Genomic DNA, 21,690 nt, shown 5'->3' with positions numbered 1-21,690 from the left:
GACTTCCAGTGTTAAGCACAATGATTGGTTCACACAACAAATCACACCTTTCAGCTTTTCATGTATTTTCAATATTTTTTCATTTTTTTCGCCCCCCCCCAAAAAAAAAATTATTTAATTTAGAGGACAGAAACAAAGTATCGATCTTATTACACTAATATCGAACCAATACCAATACAGGCTCTGAAAAGATATCAGAAAGGTTTACTATGGTTTTATAAACTGTCAAAACGTGTAAAAGAAAGAATGTAAAGTTTAGAAATAAATAGACTGAAAACAGGCGTTTACCACCAGCAGAGTGCTGAAAAAACGTCAAAACACACACACACACACACATATATATATATATATATATATTTTTTTTTTTTTTGTGTTTTTTTTAAACTTACTAACCCAAATGTCTGAGAAAATAAGTTGGAATTGAGAAAACTTGAAATTCCAATTTTAAGGCCATAATGACTCAATTTTTTTTAAACTTATAGATGGCAAAAAATAAAATATTATTTTATTATTTTAAGTGAATTAAGAAATTCTCCAACGCAATAATCACTCCTGACCGAACGGTGGCGCCGACGGACTGATACAGCTCGCAGCAGCCGTTTTAGGAAAAAGAAGAAAACGTTTACTATTTACTGAGGAACTGGCATTGGTTTCGTAGAAGCAATTTTATAACTCAAAATACACATTACTTCTCGTCAAACAGGTACGACAGCCGTCTTTATCGTTTGTATATATTATTGAGGTTGATAATACCTGAAATCCTCATTTGAGTTTATGAAATTAAAGTTGAAATCGAGCCTTGGTGACCCCATGACAGCTCAGCTTAGCAGCAGCAGCAGCACCAGCACCAGCAGGGCGGTCAGGGTTGCTAGCTCCACCTGCTAGCTAGTTAGCACAAAACCGTCAAGCAGCTCATCTTCTGCGCACTAACACGGCTAACGGGTGATGTGACTCTCTCAGAACAGCGTAAAGGTGACTAGCTGGGAAGTAGTCTTCGTAAAGTGGTCAGAGTTAAAGCTGTAAGGTGCTGAACTGATAAACCTGACTATGCACAGTAACTGTAATCTGCGGAAGAAGTGAGCTCTACCTAGACTGGCGGTCAGTCCATATGTTACTGTTAATGTTACTGAGTTACTGTTTGTCGTGCTAAAAACTTTCGAACATCATCAGAAAGTAGGGTTCAGCAGACCACGACCTTTTTGTCCCAGGTTATCGTCTCACGATGTCTAATACACGTGGAGGTACACTCTGTTTTATAGTAATAACAACAAGTGCCCATTTAGACAGCTTACCATCTTCTTTAAACCTCGTTGATCCGCGTTGTGTTACTTTTATAGAGGAAAAATAGTGACTACAGATTATTTAAAGACATTTAAAATGCAATTTGAGGGTGCAAAACTTTAATAATCAAAAAATACAGTTACAGTCAAAGTGAAATCCTTCTATATGGTATCTGTCTCATAGCACTGCAGTATTGAAACAGCATGCAGGAGTGAATGTGTTGAAGGCATTTGCATATAAATACTTGTTTTAGGGTTCTTGTGGGTGTCGATGAGAACTTGCAAAGTGCTGTGTTATTGTAGACTAAAATTCATCTGAATTAGTACAGATCTATTCAGTTTAAATTGGGGCTGGGCGATATGCCCTTAAAAATTATATCATGATGTTTCAAGAACATTTGCTGCTGCTTCTTCTTCAGGTTGCTCCCTGTAGGGGGAAACCACAGGGGATCATCTATCACCATCTCACCCTATTCCTTGCATCCTCCTCTTCCTCTGTTACAGTAGCCATCTGCAGGTCCTTCATTGCATCCATGAAACTCTTCTGTGGTCTTCCTCTTTTTCTCCTTGCTTGGCAGCTCTATGTGCAAAACCTTTTATCCGATATATCCACTATCCGTCCTCTGCACATGTCCAAACCACCTCAGCCTTGTCACTCGAACAGTGTCTCCAAGCCACTCAGTTTGAGATGCTGAGTATTTCAAGACAGTTTGCAGTAATGATATTTATGATGAAAAAAACAACATAGTAAATGTTTTATTGATGCTTGCAGTCAGGTGTATTTATAACTATAAGTAAATGAAGGGCATTCTTTGCCCTTCTTTTGCATCGAGTTCCTGTCACTGATGATGTACTACCTAATTCAAAGTGTGAATTCACTGAAACAAGGTGTCATAATTATTTTTGGGTTTCACATCACCAGCTGCTTGAATCTCTTCCTTTATAGTCTGGTAGTACTTCACTGTGTTTTTCCCTCAAGTGGTGAAACAAGTTTGTTGTTTCCACCTTAAGCAGGAACAGTCTTCTTGAATATTTGGCTTTGTTGGAGCTCCAGTTTGACTAAATTGTCACTGGAGTCTTACATACAGTTCTTGCTCTCATATACAGTATGCCTCGACGTGTCTCATTGTTGTGTAGAAAAAAAAAAACATGTCCTTGGTGGGCACTAGTAGTTTTTCTATGTAGGAAATTATTGCTGTTTAAATGTAATACACTGAAATATTTACTACCTATAATATTTAATAACTCTATTACCTTGTAAAGATGAAAAGAAAGTTATGATGACCATTAAGCTGTGAAACTAAGATTCAATATTCAAAGTGTTTATTGTCATGTGTCACAAGAGAAAAAGGCATTCCTCTGTGCAATGAAATTCTTTCTTTGCTGTCCACCCACAGATGCTGATGAATATATACAATAGAAATAGAACATATAAATACAAATAAATAAATGAAGACAGAAAAGGAGACAAAACATGGAGATTTGAAAAAGAGATGTGTGCAAAAGAGCTATAGCTTATATACTGGCTTAATATGTAAGATGATGTAAAATATGTAAGATAAACACACTAAAACCAAAAATGTTGTGAGAAGCCCTAAATAGCAAGATGTTATTTTAAGCCAGTGTTTGCAATTTAACAACTTAAGATTAAAAGGAATGTTAATTGTGTCATTTTCAGAATATATTTGTAGGGAGAGATGAGGGAGGTGCAGAGGGAGGTGTGACGAAGGTGCAAAAAGTGCATTTAGCCTCCAGACAGTCATGTGACAAATTAAAGCAGAGCTACTGGTTCCCTTAAGGCTCTGCCTTCTTTAATAGTACTTGAGGTTGTGCAACTGTACCCTGAAGGCAACAACGTGCTGACAGTAAAACATGTTGAATTTGAGTGTGCTGGACAGATGAGTTTGGTAAAGTGGCCAACATCATGAAGATCTGCATATTAAATCAAAGTAACAGTGACCAAACGAAACAAAAATACACTTGTTTGTGTGTGATGATGATACTGTTCATTTAAGTGTGCTGAAATTGCCATCTGCCCCCTTTTTTTTTTTTTTTTTTTTTTTTTTTAAAAGATAGCTAGTCCCTAGAGCTGGGATCTTGGATGGAGTAAGTGTTGAGCCCCAATGAGATGACTGACCAGGGCAACAACAACCAGAACATCTCCCGCAACCCCTTTGCTGCCCTCTTCAGCTCACTGGCTGATGCCAAACAGTTTGCATCAGGCCAGAAACCTCAACAGCTTTCTACTCAACCACCACGTGAGTAGAATGATCACATTTCATACAGTATAAGAAGCAGTCAGAACATATCTGAAGTAGACTGATTTGTGTTGTGTGTTACTTTGGACAGAATCCCAACTTCTCCTAACATTGTCTGGAATTAAAGTGTGTAGGCTTTGAGGTAGATAATCATAGGTCACGTCCTTTTATAGAAGCCAGCTTGTCTGAGTGTGCTGATATGTAAAAGTTGATTATACTCTGTTGTGTGGACAGCTGCAGACACTGCTGATGACTAGCTATTCCTGGAATACGTTAATAAGGTCGGCTTGAAGTCCGCCCCAGGGGCACAGGTGTAGTTAATGCACATTGTAATAGAAAGTCTTGACAGATGACTCCATGCTATCACAAAAAAAATTCAAGAATGGATCTTTCTGCTTACTGCCCAATGACAACATTTCTATCAGTAGACCCAAATGGACCTTAGCAACTGCATGCCTGCATCTGTGCATTTTCTGTAAATCACGCAGCTCCACCCCAAAGGAGGATATCCCCATGCAACAGTCACAGCATTTGCTTCCAGAGTAACTTGTTTATCTCAGATGTTGATTTTTGTGATGAAATTCCAGGTAAGTTTTTCTTCTAGTGATTTCTCTTGAAAGCCGCTGCACACAGCAGGGTTCCAGTGTTACCTATGTATCACTTCATGAACAATAAGATGATTTTTCTCAGACTGTGTTTCCAAATTCATGTTATTTATACCAAAGGTCTTTGCATGAAAACGGTGCACCACCACTTCTGTATCAGAGATTATTTTTGAGAGTTTTCTTGGTCTTTCAGATCATCCTCTGTCCCATTAATTGCATTTCTTAATGACATTTCATACAGTGAAAAATGTCAAGATGGAAGCAGTTTTATGCCCTTCTATAACTTGCCCCCTGATTTTTAGCCATCAGTCAAGATCATTTTTAGATCCTAGAAACTTTTCTCGATTTTCTTTTTGTTCGAAAAAGGCAGTTTTATCACCAGTTTGTAGCACGGATGAGATTTATCTATTTTTAAACTAGCCAAAATATTAATTTATTGGACTGTCTGTGCTATGCTAACCTGCTGCTTCATGTTTGGCTTTTGTATGTGCTTTCACAGTGGAGGACTCGGGTGAGAGCCAGTCGGAGTCAGAAAACTCGGTTTCAGACAGCGTTGATGACAATGACGACTCTGTGGCAGAGATTAGCCGCTCCTTCCGGTCCCGGCAGGAGCTGTGCGAGCAGCTCAATGTCAATCACATGATCCAGCGAATATTTCTCATCACTCTGGACAACAGTAAGTTGACTGTGATTTGCACGGCCCCTGGGTATTAACTCAGTATGGATAATATGGATCAAAACATCTATTCATGTTACTTCTTAGTATTGTTTGTGGTTTCTAAACTCAAAAAAGGGCCAAAAAGGTACAAAATTAAATGCATTATATCAATTTTGAAATGACCATTCTTTCCCTCATCAGTTAATTTCAGACTGACCCACCAGTGTTGAAATTAGGGCTCTGTGAGAGTCATACCATAGAGGTTTCACTGCTGCAGTACTTCTAGCTCCTAATCCTGGCTGGCTGTATGATTTTTGTCACATGCTGATATGTAAACTTTAAACTTTTTAAAATAATTTGGGCTGTATCTGTGGGACTTAAGCCCTACTAGGGTTGGGTGATTGATCCAGAGTCCAGTTATACTAAACCCCCAATGGCATTGCCGATGACCAATAGCATCGTTGCTGGGTGGCAGTCAGAGGAGCTTAACATGCACCCATTATTTTAGGACTATCCACCCACCATATTGTACAGTGTGTGGCCGTGACACAGAGAAAAAACAAAAGATGGATGTGTGGAAGAGAAGCACACACACATACCAGGATTATACATCGCACTTCCAATATAAAGGCATGTTCAAACACTGACATGTTATGCTGATTGATTTAGCTTTACTGTAAGTAATAACTTGAGTGGGCGGATATGAGGCAAACGGCTAAAATGGTATTAGGTTATAACATTTGCTGGCCATCCTCAGCCGTCTCCTGTGCTCTTTCCAGGTTATACCCACACACGGCCAAGTTTTTAACCCACAGAAACACCAACAGGGGGGGAAAAACTTAAGTAGATGAGATAAAGGAGTGTCTCTGCAAATTCAGTCATGTTAAGCTCTGATTTAAAAATCAGCCCCTAAGTTAGAAATACTCCATTTTCTCTCATTTGATGATGATGATGATGATGATGATGATGATGATGGATCAGCTCCACACACATCTAATTCAAAGCAGGTCAAAAATGGTGGACAAACTTATGTGCTCGCTTGGTCAAATCTGTGTTGTAAGTGTGTTATATCTGGAGGGGAGACATGGAACTATAGCAATCCAGATTCACTATAATGTAAACCTCGTAATAATGACATCAATTAAATGCATCAGTGTGAAAATGATATAGAATTTGCTTTAATTGGTCAGCTATCACCAATACCTTTGAATACTAAATACCTAAGGTAGGACTATTTAAAACCTTGTGCGTGAGAGGCTTGTGCAGACTAAAGTCTTGCATGCCATATTGTCAGCTGATTTTCCTTCTTTTGATCTAAAAGGCAGTCAGGTGCTGGGTGATGAGTGTGTTTCTCCTAAATAGTACCGAGCTCTGTTATTAGAGGTATTATTGGATGCAGCACACTGTCTTGATTTGCTGTCCTGTGAGTAACAAATGACTCAGCACCTTTTAAGACAATATAAAAAGCATCCCTACTGTGAGGTCTTATTGTGTGAGTCTCTCCACCACTACTCAGGGATGAGTGATGATGTTGAGGAAATGTAGCAGTTATTTGTTGGACTGTTGATCTATTTCTCAGCACCAGTTAATTCAGTGCACGTAGTCTAAGAGATAATAAGTTGCCATGTGTAAAAACATCTTAATTGACTTTATTTTTTTATTTTCCCCCTAGGTGACCCTAGTCTGAGAGGAGGTAATGGGATCCCTCCTCGGTGTGTTTACCTGGAGGAGATGGCTGCAGATCTAGATGGGCAGGACTGGCTGGACATGGACAACATAGAACAGGTCAAATGTCAATAAAGTGTTTTTAATCTTATCACTTTTTTTCTTCCGTCTCATTTCTCACCTTACCGTGAACCTCTACATGTCTGGCAAAGTGGCTGAAGAAACCTCGTATTCCATCAGATGCAAAAACATTACATTTTGACGCATTGCGTAAAAATTTATTTTCATAAAGAAAATGCCTGACATGAAGACTTCGTTGTTTTAGGGGCTTTCGAAATGTGTTGGTCAGACTGATTTGTGTCAGTGATGCTTCTTCTTTTGTCCTCCAGGCCCTTTTTAACCGTCTGCTGCTGCTAGAGCCGGGAAACCAGCTCATCTATATGACGTCATGCAGTGCTGTTAACCTGTCTGCTGACCGGGATGCTGGAGAGAAATGTGCCATCCCTTACCTTTTTGCTTGTTATCAGAGGGCTAAGGAAGAGGTAACTGGGTTTTTGTTTTTTCTCCCCCCTCTGCATGATTGTAATTGTCGCTCTTTAGTGGTACTATTTTTAGAGATGGCCATCTGTTAATAGAGTATTCTAAGTAATTGGAACATAAAAATAACCCACACTTTTCCATAATTCATTCACTTTCTTTTTATCTCACCTCCAGATCACAAAGGTACCAGAGAAGTTACTTTCGTTTGCTGTTCGCTGTAAGAATCTGACCGTTTCTAACACACGAACAGTCCTGCTCACACCAGAGATCTACATCAGCCAGAATGTCTACGAACAACTTCTGGACCTGCTGCTGGAAAGCTTCAATGGAGCACGTAGGTCATGGACTGGGCCCAACTGTTTTGTCTTGAGTTTTGAGTAAAGTTATAAGTGTTATGTGTAAAGTTTTCTGCCTAAATGTCTCTGCTGTGATTCAGATCCAGACGAAGTGGTTGAATTTGTGGAGGAGGTCATTGCTGGCCTGCTGTCTGATCAGGAGGTGCGGACTTTTGAGGAGGTTATAGTACCGGTGTTCGACATCTTCCAGGGACGTGTCAAGGACTTGGACCTGTGCCAGCCTCTTCTCTACTCCTACCTGGATGTTCTCCTCTATTTCAGCCACCATAAAGATATTGCCAAGGTACAGAGACAGACTTTTAGCAAATGTTGTGGTAATGTTGTGCACCCTCTGACAACAGCAGACGATTTTAAATCCTCTTTTTTCTATGTTCACAGGTACTCGTTGAACACATCCAGCCCAAAGACCCAGCTAATGGTTTGCAGTACCAGAAAAGCCTACTGGGGACAGTATTCAATATATCCTGCTTGCTGAAAACCCCAGGTGTGGTAGAAGGGCACGGCTACTTCCTGAACCCTTCCCGCTCCAGCGCCCAGGAAACAAAGGTCCAAGAGGCCAACATCCACCAGGTAAACGCTTTCTTTTTCATTTGCTGCTCCTGATTTGTTTGCCTGTTTGCCAAACTGAAAATACACCAGAGTCAATGACCTTTTCTTCTCTCACTGGTTTGCAGTTTATGGGCCAGTTTCATGACAAGCTGCACCAAATCTTGAAAAACTTGCTCCAGCGGTCTGGTGAGACCCGCCACTTGCTGCTCACCTGGTTGGGCAGCTGCCTGCAAGCTAATGCTGGCCGAGCCAAGATCTGGGCCAATCAGATGCCAGAGATCTTCTTTCAGATGTACGCCTCAGATGCATTTTTCTTGAACTTGGGTGCAGCTCTGCTGAAGCTGTGCCAGCCCTTCTGCAGGCCACGTTCACCTAAACTGCTCACCTTCAACCCAACCTACTGCGCACTCAAAGAGCTGAGTGAGGAAGAGAGGAGGAATCGCAATGTGCATGCACGAGGTCAGTGTACTGGATGTCAGTGACCCTTATTTATAATGGTTTCAAGATTGTTAATTTAACGCCTTTGGTAATAAATAAACTGTCCACTTTTTCTTATGTCAGGTCTTGACAAGGAGACCTGCCTGATCCCTGTGCCTCCCCAGCAGCCGATGGAGTCGGCGCAGTCCTACAGCCTTCTGACTGAAAACCTCATCCTCACACAACTCACCCAGCATCTAGGCTTTCACAGGTAAACACAGTCAGACAAACGCAGATCTTTTCCATATAGAAGCTAAAGAGAATACTGAGACTTCCAACGTATGTTATCTTGTTCCCACTGTGTCTGTGCACTTGTCTGCATGCATAATGTGTGCATGCAGACTCCATGAGCAGATGGTGAAGATGAGCCAGTCTCTCCACCGGCTCCAGGTGACGTGGCAGGAGGCCCAGCGAACAGGCAGCCCAATGTCGGAGCAGCTCCTGGAGCAGTTTGAGCGCCTGATGATTGTCTATCTCTCAACCAAAGCTGCCACTACACAACCTGCCATGCTGCAATGTTGCCTTAACCTACAAGCTTCCACTGCTGCTCTGCTCGTTCAGCTCAGTATGGGGAACCAGGGGCCTGAACATGTAGCACTCAGTTTTCCCCTGCCCTCCCTGCAGAACACGATGCTCTGCTATGTACCTGGTACGTCAGATATTTCACTATACAGTAAATACAATGGGGTGAAACACTCAGGTTTACTTTTTGTCATACTGGGCCAACATGTTCAGCCTTTTAATTTCTCTTAATTTTCTCAGGATTGAGTTGGATCAGGTGTTTTTCTTTCGCCTCCTTAAATTTGAAGGTGTGAACGTTGTGTTAAAAAGCCTTACCCCACTTCATAAAACGTCATGCAAACATCATTTTGACGGAATGTTACCACACCCCACCGGCATGTAATAAATAACATCACTGATCATTTAATTGCGTTTTTGTTGTCAAAGTTCAAGGTGTGAGTTTGTAAATCACTGCAAGCTTTTGTACATGCGATTCATTCACAGCAGACACTACAGACTGGTTTGAAATGACTGCATCTGTGCATGCAATATCGCAGTTTTTAGTCACTCATCTCAATAATATTGAGCATTTCACACGATAGTCATTAATCTGCATTTTGTCTGTCAGAGTTTTTTGCAGAAAATTTGGGAGATTTTTTCATCTTCCTTCGTCGGTTTGCAGAAGACATCCTGGAGACGTCTGCAGAAAGTCTAGAGCAGATTCTAAACTTTATTACTGTCTTCATGGGTAACGTAGAGAGGTCAGTGACCTTATCGACCATGTCTGTGATTTCAGTCAGATGAAATGAAGAGTCGTTCAGATTTGTCATGTCTTGTTTGGACAACAGGATGAAGAACCCTCATTTAAGAGCAAAGCTTGCCGAGGTTTTGGAGGCAGTGATGCCCCACATGGAGCCGGTGACCCCTGGTGCTGCTCAGCCAATCGTGTTCCAGAGAGAAAGAGTTTTCTGCTCCTATAGACACGCACCCCAGCTGGCTGAGGCCCTCATTACTGTGTTTGTAGACATTGAATTCACAGGTACAACACAGTTTAGACTTTCTAGATTCTAAAGATCTGTAGGTGGAAAGCTGAAACAGCTGTTTGTTAACATTCCTGTTAAGTTAACTGTCAACTGTTACTAAGACCATCTGTGATTAAAAGAGCTCGGCTTGGTGAGGCGTAGTATTATTTAGGGTCTTTTTGTGAACAGTGAAGAAGCTAGGTTTTGTGTGCTCACCTGGACGTGCTCTGCACAACAAGATAAAGAGATAAACTCTGAAGTGTAAGCAAACAGGAAGGAGAGCTGAAACATGCGGGGTTTAAGGTTTCCTCTGGTCCCCCCCCACAGGTGATCCTCATCAGTTTGAACAGAAATTCAACTACAGAAGGCCTATGTATCCAGCTCTTAAATACATGTGGGGAAAAGACAACTACAGAGAGAGCATCAAGGTAATGTTGATGTTCTAGATATAAATTTCAGATGTTAGATGTGTGATGATTGTACTTTTTAGCCATGCAACATGAAATTCCTTGGTTTGACTTTTCTTCTGCAGCCACCTCGTGCTCTCCTTTGCTTACATTCGGGCTTCAGTTTTCCTCACTTCTAGTAAGAAGCAATTCACTCCATGAGATAATGTGGTCAGGCATTTTGAGCGCAGTTTACCTAATGAATTTTTAAAGCAAGACAAGGAAATCAGGTTTTCAAAAATTCTATCGACTCTTCTTTGAAGGCTCCTATTTTTTGTTTCTTTTTGTTTGATTTTGGTCCATTGCACACATCAATCAAAAGTGAAGAAGGGTGTAAGGTGGCAGTATTTTTTCCCCTTCCTCTTTCCCTTCCTGTTGATAACTGTTGCAAACTTAGTTGTGGTTGTAGTGTTATGTGCATATAATAACACATCATGTTGTAAACTGTTGGGTGTGTTTGGAAGGAAAAAAAGACTTAACCTTCATTTAACTGGGGGTTAAATCGCACCTTAAAATGGCACGACGTAGTGCTGCTCGGATCTTGTGGTGATCTGCTCTGCCAGCACTGATTCCACTGAGTGGAAAAAGTCACACAAGGCGGGGACAGTGTCGAATTCAGTCAACGAACCACTGGGGCACCTGATTTACTCTCTTCTCCACACTATTCTCTTTATAAAGTGCTCTACACACCCCATCATTACGGCCAACAGGTGGATTTTCCTGTTTCAGGGGAGCTAGCCAGCAATGAAGAACCACTTACTGCTTAAGAGACAGAGTGAAAGTGGAAAGTTTTTCCTTAGTTTTTTAACATAAAATTAATTGCTTAACACTTAACACATGCTGGTATAAACCCTTTTAACCATGTAGTCATAATAAGGGAACAAATGGATAGTGCATACCTGCAAACTGGCATAAATGTGTTTAATTTAGTTTGGTATGTTTTATTTCAGCATTTGGCCAACTATGCATCTGAAAACCTGGAGGCCATGAACCCCCCTCTTTTCCTCAGGTTCCTCAATTTACTGATGAATGATGCCATCTTCCTATTGGATGAGGCCATTCAGGTGAGACCGTGATGTATTTTGACTTCACAACCTTCAGCCTTGGTTCTGTATTATGTGATGTTTTCTGAACATTGCTGGAATATTATTCTGACATTATACAATATTCTGATGGTGAAATCTAGTTTAATCTATCAGTACTTGTCATCTACTGCATATCTCTTTCTAAAACGGTTCTATAGTAGCATCATTATTAATAACTTTATTGTTTTTAAAGATATTTTTGATGTGATTTAGACTCCGTTTTTCAGCTGAATCTTCTTTCCTCTGTAGTACCTGAGTAAAATCAAGATTCTGCAGCTGGAGAGGGATCGAGGGGACTGGGAAGGCCTGGCCCCTGATGCCAGAAGAGAGAAAGAGTCCAGCCTGCAGATGTTTGGACAGCTGGGACGCTTCCACAACATCATGTCCAATGAGACCATCGGCACACTGGCCTTCCTCACCTCAGGTCAGGCAGAAAAGACCGCTACACATCCTTTCCACTACACTCATGAACCCATTTAATTGTTGTCCTCATCCATTCACTGTGATTATTTCTGCCTTTTGCTTTTCTTTTTTTTCTCTTTCTCAGAAATTAAGGGTATCTTTGTGCACCCATTCCTGGCTGAGAGGATCATCTCCATGCTTAACTACTTCCTGCAGCACCTGGCGGGCCCTAAAATGGGCGCTCTTAAAGTCAAGGACTTCAGTGAGTTTGACTTCAAACCTCAGCAGCTCGTTTCTGACATCTGCACAATCTACCTAAACCTGGGGTATGTTTAAAACATTCTTCTACAGAGAAAAATATCAGTTTCCTTACATTTCTTTAATTGTAATCCCTGTTAAATCTGATCCTGAAACAGACTGTTGCTTTGTTTCTCCAACAGCGATGAGGAGAATTTCTGTGCCACTGTCCCAAAGGATGGGCGATCGTATTCTCCTACTCTTTTCTCCCAGACCATTAGAGTATTGAAAAAGATCAACAAGCCTGGGGATATGATTGTAGCTTTTGGACTCCTCGCTGATAAAATAAAGGTATCATTTTACTTGGAGAGGCTACCAGAGTAATAAAAGACGATAGGAGGTACTCATGAATGTTTGTTTCCATTGTGCCTCTATTTAGTCTCATGCAGACAGACAGCAGCAGGAAGAGGAGACATATGCAGATGCTCCAGATGAATTCTTGGATCCCATCATGTCCACCCTGATGCTGGACCCTGTTCTTCTCCCCTCTTCCAATGTAACAGTAGACCGCTCAACTATAGCAAGACACCTCCTCAGGTTTGTTCCTTTTTACAAAGCCCAGAATTGAAAGTACAGTCATGTAAAAAAAAAAAAAAAAAGAAAGTTTCTTGTGAAAAAATGAGAACACCCTCACCCTGCTTCCATGTTCCAAGTAGCAGCTAAGTGCTGCTAATTAAAGGCAATTGACTGACTGATCATAAGCAAGCGTGGCCGCTGCTGTAAAATGAGATGTTTTGGCAGTTTGTTGGTCTGAAGCATTTATAATGGTGTGAAAATGTGTTTGAACCCTTCTTGATTTCCTTTTTTTGTATGTTTGTCACACTTAAATGTTTCAGATCACCAAGCAAATTTAAATATTAGACAAAAATAGCACAAATGAACATCATATGCTGTTTCTAAATGAAGGTGTTTCTTATTAAGGGGGAAAAAAAAATCTGAACCTATATGGCTCTGTGTGGGGGGGAGTGATTGCCCCTCATGTCACTCGTGTCCTCCAAGGCCTAATATATTGTGAGATTTGAAAACGATCCATAAAAAGTTGTGGGTAAGTCAGTAAGTTTTTACAGATTTTTCACATTTGGTATGACCTTGACTCAGTTTTCAACAAAATTAAATCACACTGAGCTTTTGTGATGGTATCTATCATCTTGTCTACCATCACACAAAATAATATCTTGAAGACTGTAGATGCTCCACTGCTAACAAACAAAAATGAACCGATTATTTACTCCTTCCCTTTAGGGGGAAAAATTAACAAGTATGGTTTGTTTGCAAGGGCTACCAGGAGGAAGCATCTTCTCTTTAAAGAGAACATTGCAGCAGAGCTTAGGTTTGCAAAAATGCATCTAAAGAAATCACAAGACATCTGGAACAATGTCTTTTGGACAGATGAGACCAAAGTGGAGATGTTTGATCATAATGCACAGCGCCAGGCTTGGTGAAAACCAAACACCTCATTTCAACTGTCAGGCACGATGGGGGAGAGATGATCATTTGGTCTTGTTTCGCAGCCACTGGGCCTAAGCATCTTGCAGTCATTGAGTCAACTGTGAACTCCTCTGTATATCAAAATATTATGTCAAATGTGAGGCCATCTGTCTGACAGATAAAGCTAGGCTAAACTGGGTAATGCAACATGACAATGGTGTCAAGCACAGCAGCAAATCTATGACAGAATGGTTGAAAAAGAAAAGAATAAAGGTGTTGCAGTGGACCAGTCAAAGTCCACACCTCAGCCTGATTGAATTGGCGTGTCATGACCTTAAGAGAGCTGTACATAAACAGATACTACAAATTTTAAGGAGCTGAAGCAAAGTTGCACAGAATAGTAGGCCAAACTTCCTCTACAATGCAAGACACTGATAGTCATACAGAAAAAAACGATTCATTAAGTTATTGCTGTTAAAAGTGGCTTTACAAAGTGGCAATTATAGGGTTTGTCTTGTAAAAACCTTATTTTTTTACATGACTGTATTCTGTTTGGATGATCTCTACACTGTCTGATGATTCATCTGTGAGATTGCCCATAACCATAACCTATATGATCCAGACATATGTGGATGTTTCTTTCCCTCTTCCGGTGTGATAAAACAGAAGGTTGACTATACCTGTGTGAGAACCTTGTTCACATACAACTGTAAATGATTAAGCCAACTGTAATTAATCAGTTGAACAGCTAAAACACTTTGAAGTCTGAAGATATGCTGGGCTATTTTTTGTAACTTTTAAAAAAAATTTTGTTTAGGGTTTTTTCTTTTTACTGGTTTTAAATTTAGGCCTAATTTAGTTCTTTTAACACATTTAATCTGCATCTGTATGTCTCCTGCACCATTTATCATGCCCTCCCCACACAGAGTAACTTCTTTCCCCAACACACATACAAGCCCACTGGTTAATAGTTGAGAAGATGCTCTAATAGCAGCAAACGATACATTAAGTTCTATTTTAAAGTAGAATCGACAGACAGAAATAGGGAGATGATGATGGACCAGTGCAGCCCTTCTCCACACACATCATTTCAAAGAGGCAGATGTACAAGCACGACCTTAATTATACATGTGTACACAAACACATACATCTCTGTTGCAAGAGCGAAGCAGGCTAGATTTAGCCATCTAATTAGCCATCCATACATCCATTTTCTTCTGCTTAAACAATTCAGGGTCATAGGGCGAAAGGCAGGGTACACCCTGGACAGGTCACCAGTCTATCGCAGGGCTAACAGACAAAACACCATTCAGACTCACAGTCACATCTATGGCCAGTCACAATTAAGTTAAACCGTGCATTTCTTTGGACTGTGGGAGGAAGCCAGAGGAGCTAGAGAGAATCCACGCAGATGTGGAAAAAAAAAAAAGCAAATTCCATGGATGGATGGAAAATGTGTTCATCTTTATGAAGTTGGTATATAGAAGTCATGACCATTTATTAATTGTGTCTGCCTTTTAGTGACCAGACAGACCCCTTCAACCGCAGTCCTCTGACAATGGACCAAATCAGGCCAAATGATGAACTCAAACAGCAGATCTTACAGTGGCTGGAGAAGCATAAGCAAGAAAAGCTTCAGTTGGGGCCCAGCGGCTAGCCCTGATCTCACTGTGACAAACAGCGTTGCCTCGCGCTGTTATTTTTCTTACCTGGCCGCACTTGCTCCTTTGCTTCATGGCAGATCCACAGTGTGCTTATTTCTTTGGATTTATTCTGACTCCTCCAGTCCAGCTGACACTGCATTAGCCTTTCCCTGCAGCTTCCATTCTTAATAAATCGTCCGTGTGACAACAGTCCTGGCAAACTGTAGCCCACCTGCTGGTAAGAACTTCAAAATCCATACACGGTGGCTGTTTTTCCTCCCGTGATGCTCTATTGAAAACACTAGCAGAGTGATACATCCTTGGGTACTGTGTTAATGAGTTAATATAGTCAGAAATATCTGTTCAGCAGCACTTTAATGTACTGTACATACTCCTGTCCAACCACCTGGCCCTTTATACCGGAAGGTAAGTATTTTTGTCATATTATCTAACTTCACTTTCATAAAGAGTATTTCACACACTGCCTTTCAAAGTGCTTTAACACCCCGTATGTTTGCACTCTTGGGTTCAATCGCAACTTGTAAATAGCATTAAAAGTGAGGCATAGCTGAGTCTGAATTTAATTGTGTGTATGACTTTTATTTCATTGACTAGAACATAGGGTTACTTGGAGGCTTTCAAAAAAATAAACTTGATCATTGTAATTAGACACGTGTAGCACTAAACAGTTGTTTGTATTTAAAGACGTATCGATAAGGCTCTTCAGATCTTCAAGCACCTGTCTGTAGTGAAGCACTTATTATCTCATCAGGATTATATAAGACCAGCCAATTAAGGTTAAAGGATAAAGACCATATAGATAAAATGCACCAATCTGAATCATATTTTAGGTCTCAAAGATGTCAGATTGAATATTAAATCTCCTTAAATATTAACTTTAATCTGTTTTGCTGTGACAGAGTTGTTCATGGATATTACAGCTGACGTGTGAAATCTCCAGGGGGCAACTCAAACAAGCAAACAAAGCCAGCATTAAGAAAACATTATTTACAATTTGGCACAAATGGATAATTGACTCTTATTTAGTCTAGCTTTTTTTAGAGAATAAAGCTGCTGAAAAATAACTGCTCATGCCTAAAGAGGAATAAAATCAAGTAAGAGAAGGCATTTAGACAACTCGGGCACTATCTCAGAGTCTTTTATTGGATATTTAATTTTTTTTTAAAAATGTACCAGCTGTTCTATTTCTCATCAAACAGGCAGAGAATATACTTCTGGGGGAAATAAACATGGCTGATAGTTCAGTTAATACCTACAAATGCCTAATTTTAGTAGAAATACAGAGCAGCAACATGGTTATCTATGAGTGTGTTGTTACGTGCATTTCTTATTTGAGTTACATCAAAGCTTTGGAACACTTATCTTAACTCTTTACCCCTTTAAAGCCTACTAGGAGTAACCCTTAAAGCTCTTTTCTGAACTGAGTGATTTCTGTCATATTTCAGGCCTAAATGACTGAGTTTGCATTAGGGCTGCCACGATTAGTCAACTAGTCACGATTACGTCGACTATCAAAATCATCGACAACAAATTTTATAGTCGTCGCGGCGTTTGAAGCTTTTTAATATCCTGAAAGATGCAGGAATAAGCAGACTGAAACAGAAGATGGCAGCAATGCATCTACAAGGATGCCAGCTGCCGTTAAATGCCGAAGAAGAAGAAGAAGCTGTCTTCTGTATCGTAGCTTTGTCCAAATTCAGAGACCACATCCTTCTGAGGCCGATTACGTTACGAAGACACAATGAAATTTGAGGACCTCTCCAAATGCGTCCTCCTTTTCCCCAGATTTGAAGGATGGGTCGGGTGTATGCTTCCGGCCCAACCTATTCCAAAATTCATACTATGGCTCAGCCAATTCCAGTTTCCAACAATGGCGGCAGCTACTTAGTTTTAATATTACTCTTTCTGGGTCACAAAATAAACTTTTAAGATATTTTCAGGTGAGAATGTAGCTGTGTGAACTTCAAATATCTGCTCGATTTATCAACACATCACATATTTGCAAAAGTGCTCCGACGTTTTCAGACACATCTGTTACCCACCAGCTTGATAGCTGACCGGGTGGTCAAGGCTCACTCGAGACGGCGAGAACACCGAACTTCCGGCACATCATTGTCAGACCCCCGCAGTCTTTCACTACTCAGGTTAAACATGATATATGAGTCACTTAGACTTTTATTTGTTCCTGAGTAGTTCTAGTTTTCACACAGCTGAATAAACATCAAACAGAAAACTGATTAAACAGTGAGATGGTAGAGAATTTATTCCAGTGTCCTGTTATATTTTAGGGAGCAAAGAGCAGACGGCTGAGTTTATTAAACCCCACCGAGACAATCTGCAAATTTCATTAAAATTTAATAAACTATCATCTTGTCTTTATTTTCAGTTAGAACATACTTTAAACACTTCAAGCTGTAAGCTAATGATTATATGAGAGCAGATGCATGCTGGTGTAATAAGCTGTAGTTTTACGTCCAATGGATGCATGATCTGATTAGTCGACTAATCGCAAAAATAATGACTAGTTGACTATCAAAATAGTCGTTTGAGGCAGCCCTAGTTTGCATTAGACGTTAACGAGGGTGGCCTCTGCATGTGCAATGGTTGTTTTAATTGATATATACTGAGCTGTCAAAACTTATCATTAAGGGTACTGGGCAGGTTGTGAAATGTCATCTTTATGGGGTGAAAGAGTTCAAACAAGAATGAGATCATTTCATTCTTTTCTGCACCTTCAGTTCACCGGAGCTGCTCCAAACTGCAAAAGTGCTTCTCTTTCCCATCTGTGGCACACTGGCCATCAGTGGTGTTCACTTTTCTTGAGATTTAAGGGCAGAGATATGGGGTTTAATAACTTTGAATGGCTGTGTACAACATAACTGTCACTGTCACCCTCTGAATTAACCTTCATGATATTTTAACCGAAGCATCCTGATCTTGCATTTAAAACACAGGACTTGTGTTGTGTACAAGCTTCGTGTGAAAACGTGCTGGCAAAGATGAACAATAGACACGGTGCCTAAAACCAAGAGCCTTGCAGTACATGTCAGCTGATCTGTTTCATACTCTTAACATACATGATTGAGTTTATTTCTTTGAGGAATATGTGAAGCTGGGCAGTAGAATATAGGGGAAGAACAACAGAAGGAGGTAACATGCTCTTGGGTTGTATTTGAATTAAATGGTTTTAATTCAATTGTGTGCGAGATGGTAACGTGTAAGAAGGTGATTATGTATTTGTTGGCATGCTCTGATTTCTGTATTGAGGATCTACCACCCGATTACATGATTTTAATTAAAACACATTTTTTTTGTTTTATTTGTGATTATAAAATGTTTATTTTCAATGTACATTATGATTAAGAAATAAACTAATCTAAGTTATGTACGAAATTACGTTCTCTTTCTCATGTGACAGATTGAATTCGTGACAAATGACGACGTTTACTTTGAGAACAGTAATACACATTGTGAGGCACTGTCAGGTTATAGGAACACATGAAATGATGTCTTCTTTACTTGGACAGGGACTAGAAGTGCAATTAAACCTTACACTCACTGGCCACTTTATTAATTACACCTGGCCAACTGCAAATTAAGGCAAATATCTCATCAGCCAACCAAATGGCAGAAAATCAGTGAATTTAGTCAAGTCAGCTGTATTTGTATAGCACATTTAAAAGACATCAAGTGTCGGCCAAAGTGTTGAACAGAGGGGTAAAAGATAGAATTAAAGTAAATGAGGTATGACCAAGATGACCTGCTCAAGTTCAAACTGAGCATCTGAATGGAGAACAAAAGTGATTTACAAGTCCCTTTGATCTAGACTGATTTTAAGAACAATACTAGGTGTTTTAAAAAAGGTGTTACACATTAAACATAAACAGATATCCCTATCACTTATGTGTAGTTATTTATGAGTCCTTACAGAGATAACATAACTACGCTGTTTGAAAATGATCTTGTTTTATTGTCACAAGTCATGGATTCCTTGATTATGTGCTGGCTGGTTGTGTTCCTGGTGTTCCATGTAAGTATTACCAACAGGGAAGTTGCCAAGTGCCCGCTGGTGAACAGACTGTGAAACCTCAACACTCACAACATAATTGAAGGGTGTTTCTCCCATCTCTTCCTTACGATTTTAATTTTTGGGGGCATTAAAAATGCTAATACCGATATACCAGTCTGGCTCTACTTTGAACTTGACATGACTGTTGGAGCCAGGCAGCCTGATCTAAGTATTTCAGAAACTGCTGATCTATTGGGATTCTCCCACACAACTATCTCTAGAGTTTACAGAGAATGTCTGAAAAAGAGAAAATATCTAGTGAGTGGCATTTCTTGTGGGTGAAAATATGTTGATGAGAAAGGTCAGGGGAGAACAGCCAGACTGCTTTCAAGCTGAAAGGAAGACAACAGTAACTTAAATAGCCACTAGTTGCAACTAAGGTATGCAGAAGAGCATCAGCAGAAGACCACACTGAGTGCTGCACCTGTCAGCTAAGAACAGTAAACTGAGGTTAGTTTGCATAGGCTCACCAGAATTGAACAACAGAAAGTTAGAAAACATTGCCTGGGCTGGTGAGTCTAGATTTCTGCTGTGACATTTGGATGGCAGGTTCAGAATTTGGAATAAACAACATAAAAGCATGGATCCGTCCTGGCTTGTATCAATCGTTCAGGCTGCTACTGGTGCTGTAAAGGTGTGGGAGATATTTCTTCCCAAATTTGGGCTGATTAGTACCTGAGCATTGTTTAAATGCCACAGCCTAACAGAGTATTATTTCTCACCATGTCCATCCCTTTAAAACCACGTGTAAAAATTTTCTAGAGGGTAATCTTGCCTGGGTCAGTATACCCAGGGCCCGTTTGCACACAAGTAGGCTACTTGCTTTCATGGACAAAATGTGCCAAGTATTTTTAGTGATTTTTTTTTCCATTATGTATGTTTTTTCTCTTTTTTTTAAGCATGCACTTTTGATGGAAGCGAATAGCTTTATTATGTTGTGGCATGCTAGTCTCCTGCTTCAAGTCACACGCACTGTGACCCAGATTGTTTACAGTGAGTATCTTATCTTGTTATCTCTGGGTTTGGCTGCAGCTCAAAAAAGAAGGAAAAAAACGCACTTATCGCTTTATCTTGTTTATCTGGTATAAGAAACAACACATGCTGTAAGATATCAGTCTATTCCTCCTCGGTGATTCAAACGCACCTCCTTCCCGGGCAAAGCCCCTGAACCTGATTTGGAATCAGCCGTGCAGAGTCAATAGGGCCGCTGAGAAAATGCATTGTCGGGGTTTCTTCAGTTCCGCCCCGCAACATGCATAACGATGTTCTCGGCCAGTGAGAACGCTGCGCTTGGTGGAGGTTGTTTATGTGGAGTGCTCGGTAAGGGTTCCGCCCACTGAGGTATCTCCGATCGCAGGGCAGACAGGCAGAGAGTGTAAAATGGCGCACAGCTGTCGGTGGCGGTTCCCTGCTCGGCCCGGAGGGAGCAGCAACTCTGGTACCGGGAGGAGAGCGGGCCGAATCAGGGTTACTGCCTCTTTGCGGAGTGTCTCGGGAGCCCACCCTAATGCAGCTGGGCTCGGACCCGGGTTTGATGCTGCACTACAGGTCTCTTCGGTTATCGGGAGCAACCTGCAGAAATTTCGGGATGTTTTGGGGGAATCGAGCGACTCTAGCAGCACGGAGGTAAGGACGGGGATGACCCGGGAGCATCGGTAAGACAGCTGCGGGGCCAGAGTTCACGCGGAGGACCGCTGGTTACATGTGAGGCAGGGAGCTAACGGTTACTGTACCCAAACGTTGACCATCTTTCCGTCTCCCTGACGCTTAGTGTGGCTCTGAGCAAACTTGTCATTGCCAAGATGCTCAGTTAACTTTGAGTTGGTTATGTGGCCTTAAACTCTACAGTAACCCGTTACAGCGTTAACTTTAGTTAGAAGCAAGAAAAAACGCCAAATTATTTTATAGATATCTAGTCTCCACAGCTCTACTGGAAAGAAAGTTTTCTGCTCCTCAGTGCAGGAGTGTGAGGACGGGCTACATCCACTCAGTTTTGGGTGAACCAGTGCTAACGCTAGCTCGGCCAGAAGAAACCTCGGTGTTCCAACGCTATTACAACATACAGTACATGTAACAAACAACAGCGATACTAGTTTATTTGGTGACCAATGTATATGGCGTAACTAAGGTGGGATTACTAGTTAGCAAGTTGTTATTAGCCTGGTATGAAGCCTTCATGCCTGCTTTCAAAATCATAAACACTAACACGGTAAAAGTTACCGTTAACATATTAGCTTTAATGTTAACCCACTGCAACTAACCAGCATTTAAACACGTTTTTAATAAATGGTGGCGTCCCTGCGGTGTAACAGCACCGTAGCTTCATGATAGCGTGTTATGTGTTTGAAAACAAGACATGTCAACTTGAAGGAGGTGAGAGTACACAAT

General features: G+C 40.7%; 2 protein-coding genes across 4 annotated transcripts in view; both read left to right on the top strand.

The window, feature by feature from the left end:
• The first annotated feature begins 599 nt into the window (after positions 1-599).
• On the top strand, positions 600-18,608 carry ube4a (ubiquitination factor E4A). Of its 3 annotated transcripts, none has more exons than XM_080889247.1 (20): positions 600-703; positions 3,357-3,538; positions 4,643-4,819; positions 6,474-6,586; positions 6,856-7,008; positions 7,181-7,340; positions 7,443-7,645; positions 7,741-7,932; positions 8,037-8,370; positions 8,473-8,599; positions 8,730-9,037; positions 9,518-9,650; positions 9,738-9,928; positions 10,239-10,339; positions 11,308-11,421; positions 11,692-11,866; positions 11,990-12,170; positions 12,285-12,432; positions 12,521-12,678; positions 15,091-18,608. In XM_080889247.1, the coding sequence occupies exons 2-20, from the start codon at positions 3,409-3,411 to the stop codon at positions 15,224-15,226; spliced, it is 3,234 nt and encodes a 1,077-aa protein (XP_080745373.1). In that variant the 5' UTR covers positions 600-703; positions 3,357-3,408; the 3' UTR covers positions 15,227-18,608. The 3 variants fall into 3 exon arrangements, with proteins under 3 accessions (XP_080745373.1, XP_080745372.1, XP_080745374.1); XM_080889246.1 differs by having other exon boundaries at positions 3,353-3,538; XM_080889248.1 differs by lacking the exon at positions 600-703 and adding an exon at positions 905-1,076 and having other exon boundaries at positions 3,353-3,538.
• Positions 18,609-20,287: 1,679 nt separating this feature from the next.
• Positions 20,288-21,690, top strand: part of kmt2a (lysine (K)-specific methyltransferase 2A) — a 39,030-nt gene continuing 37,627 nt past the window's right edge. The window contains exon 1 of the mRNA XM_080888809.1: positions 20,288-20,928. Within this exon, the coding sequence (XP_080744935.1) occupies positions 20,683-20,928 (246 nt within the window). The 5' untranslated portion in view covers positions 20,288-20,682. The remainder of the gene's footprint in view (positions 20,929-21,690) is intronic.

The sequence above is a fragment of the Rhamphochromis sp. 'chilingali' genome, assembly GCF_963969265.1.
Source record: "Rhamphochromis sp. 'chilingali' genome assembly, chromosome: 8".
In the NCBI taxonomy this organism is placed as follows: domain Eukaryota; kingdom Metazoa; phylum Chordata; class Actinopteri; order Cichliformes; family Cichlidae; genus Rhamphochromis; species Rhamphochromis sp. 'chilingali'.
This window is presented reverse-complemented; position numbering and strand designations above follow the sequence as displayed.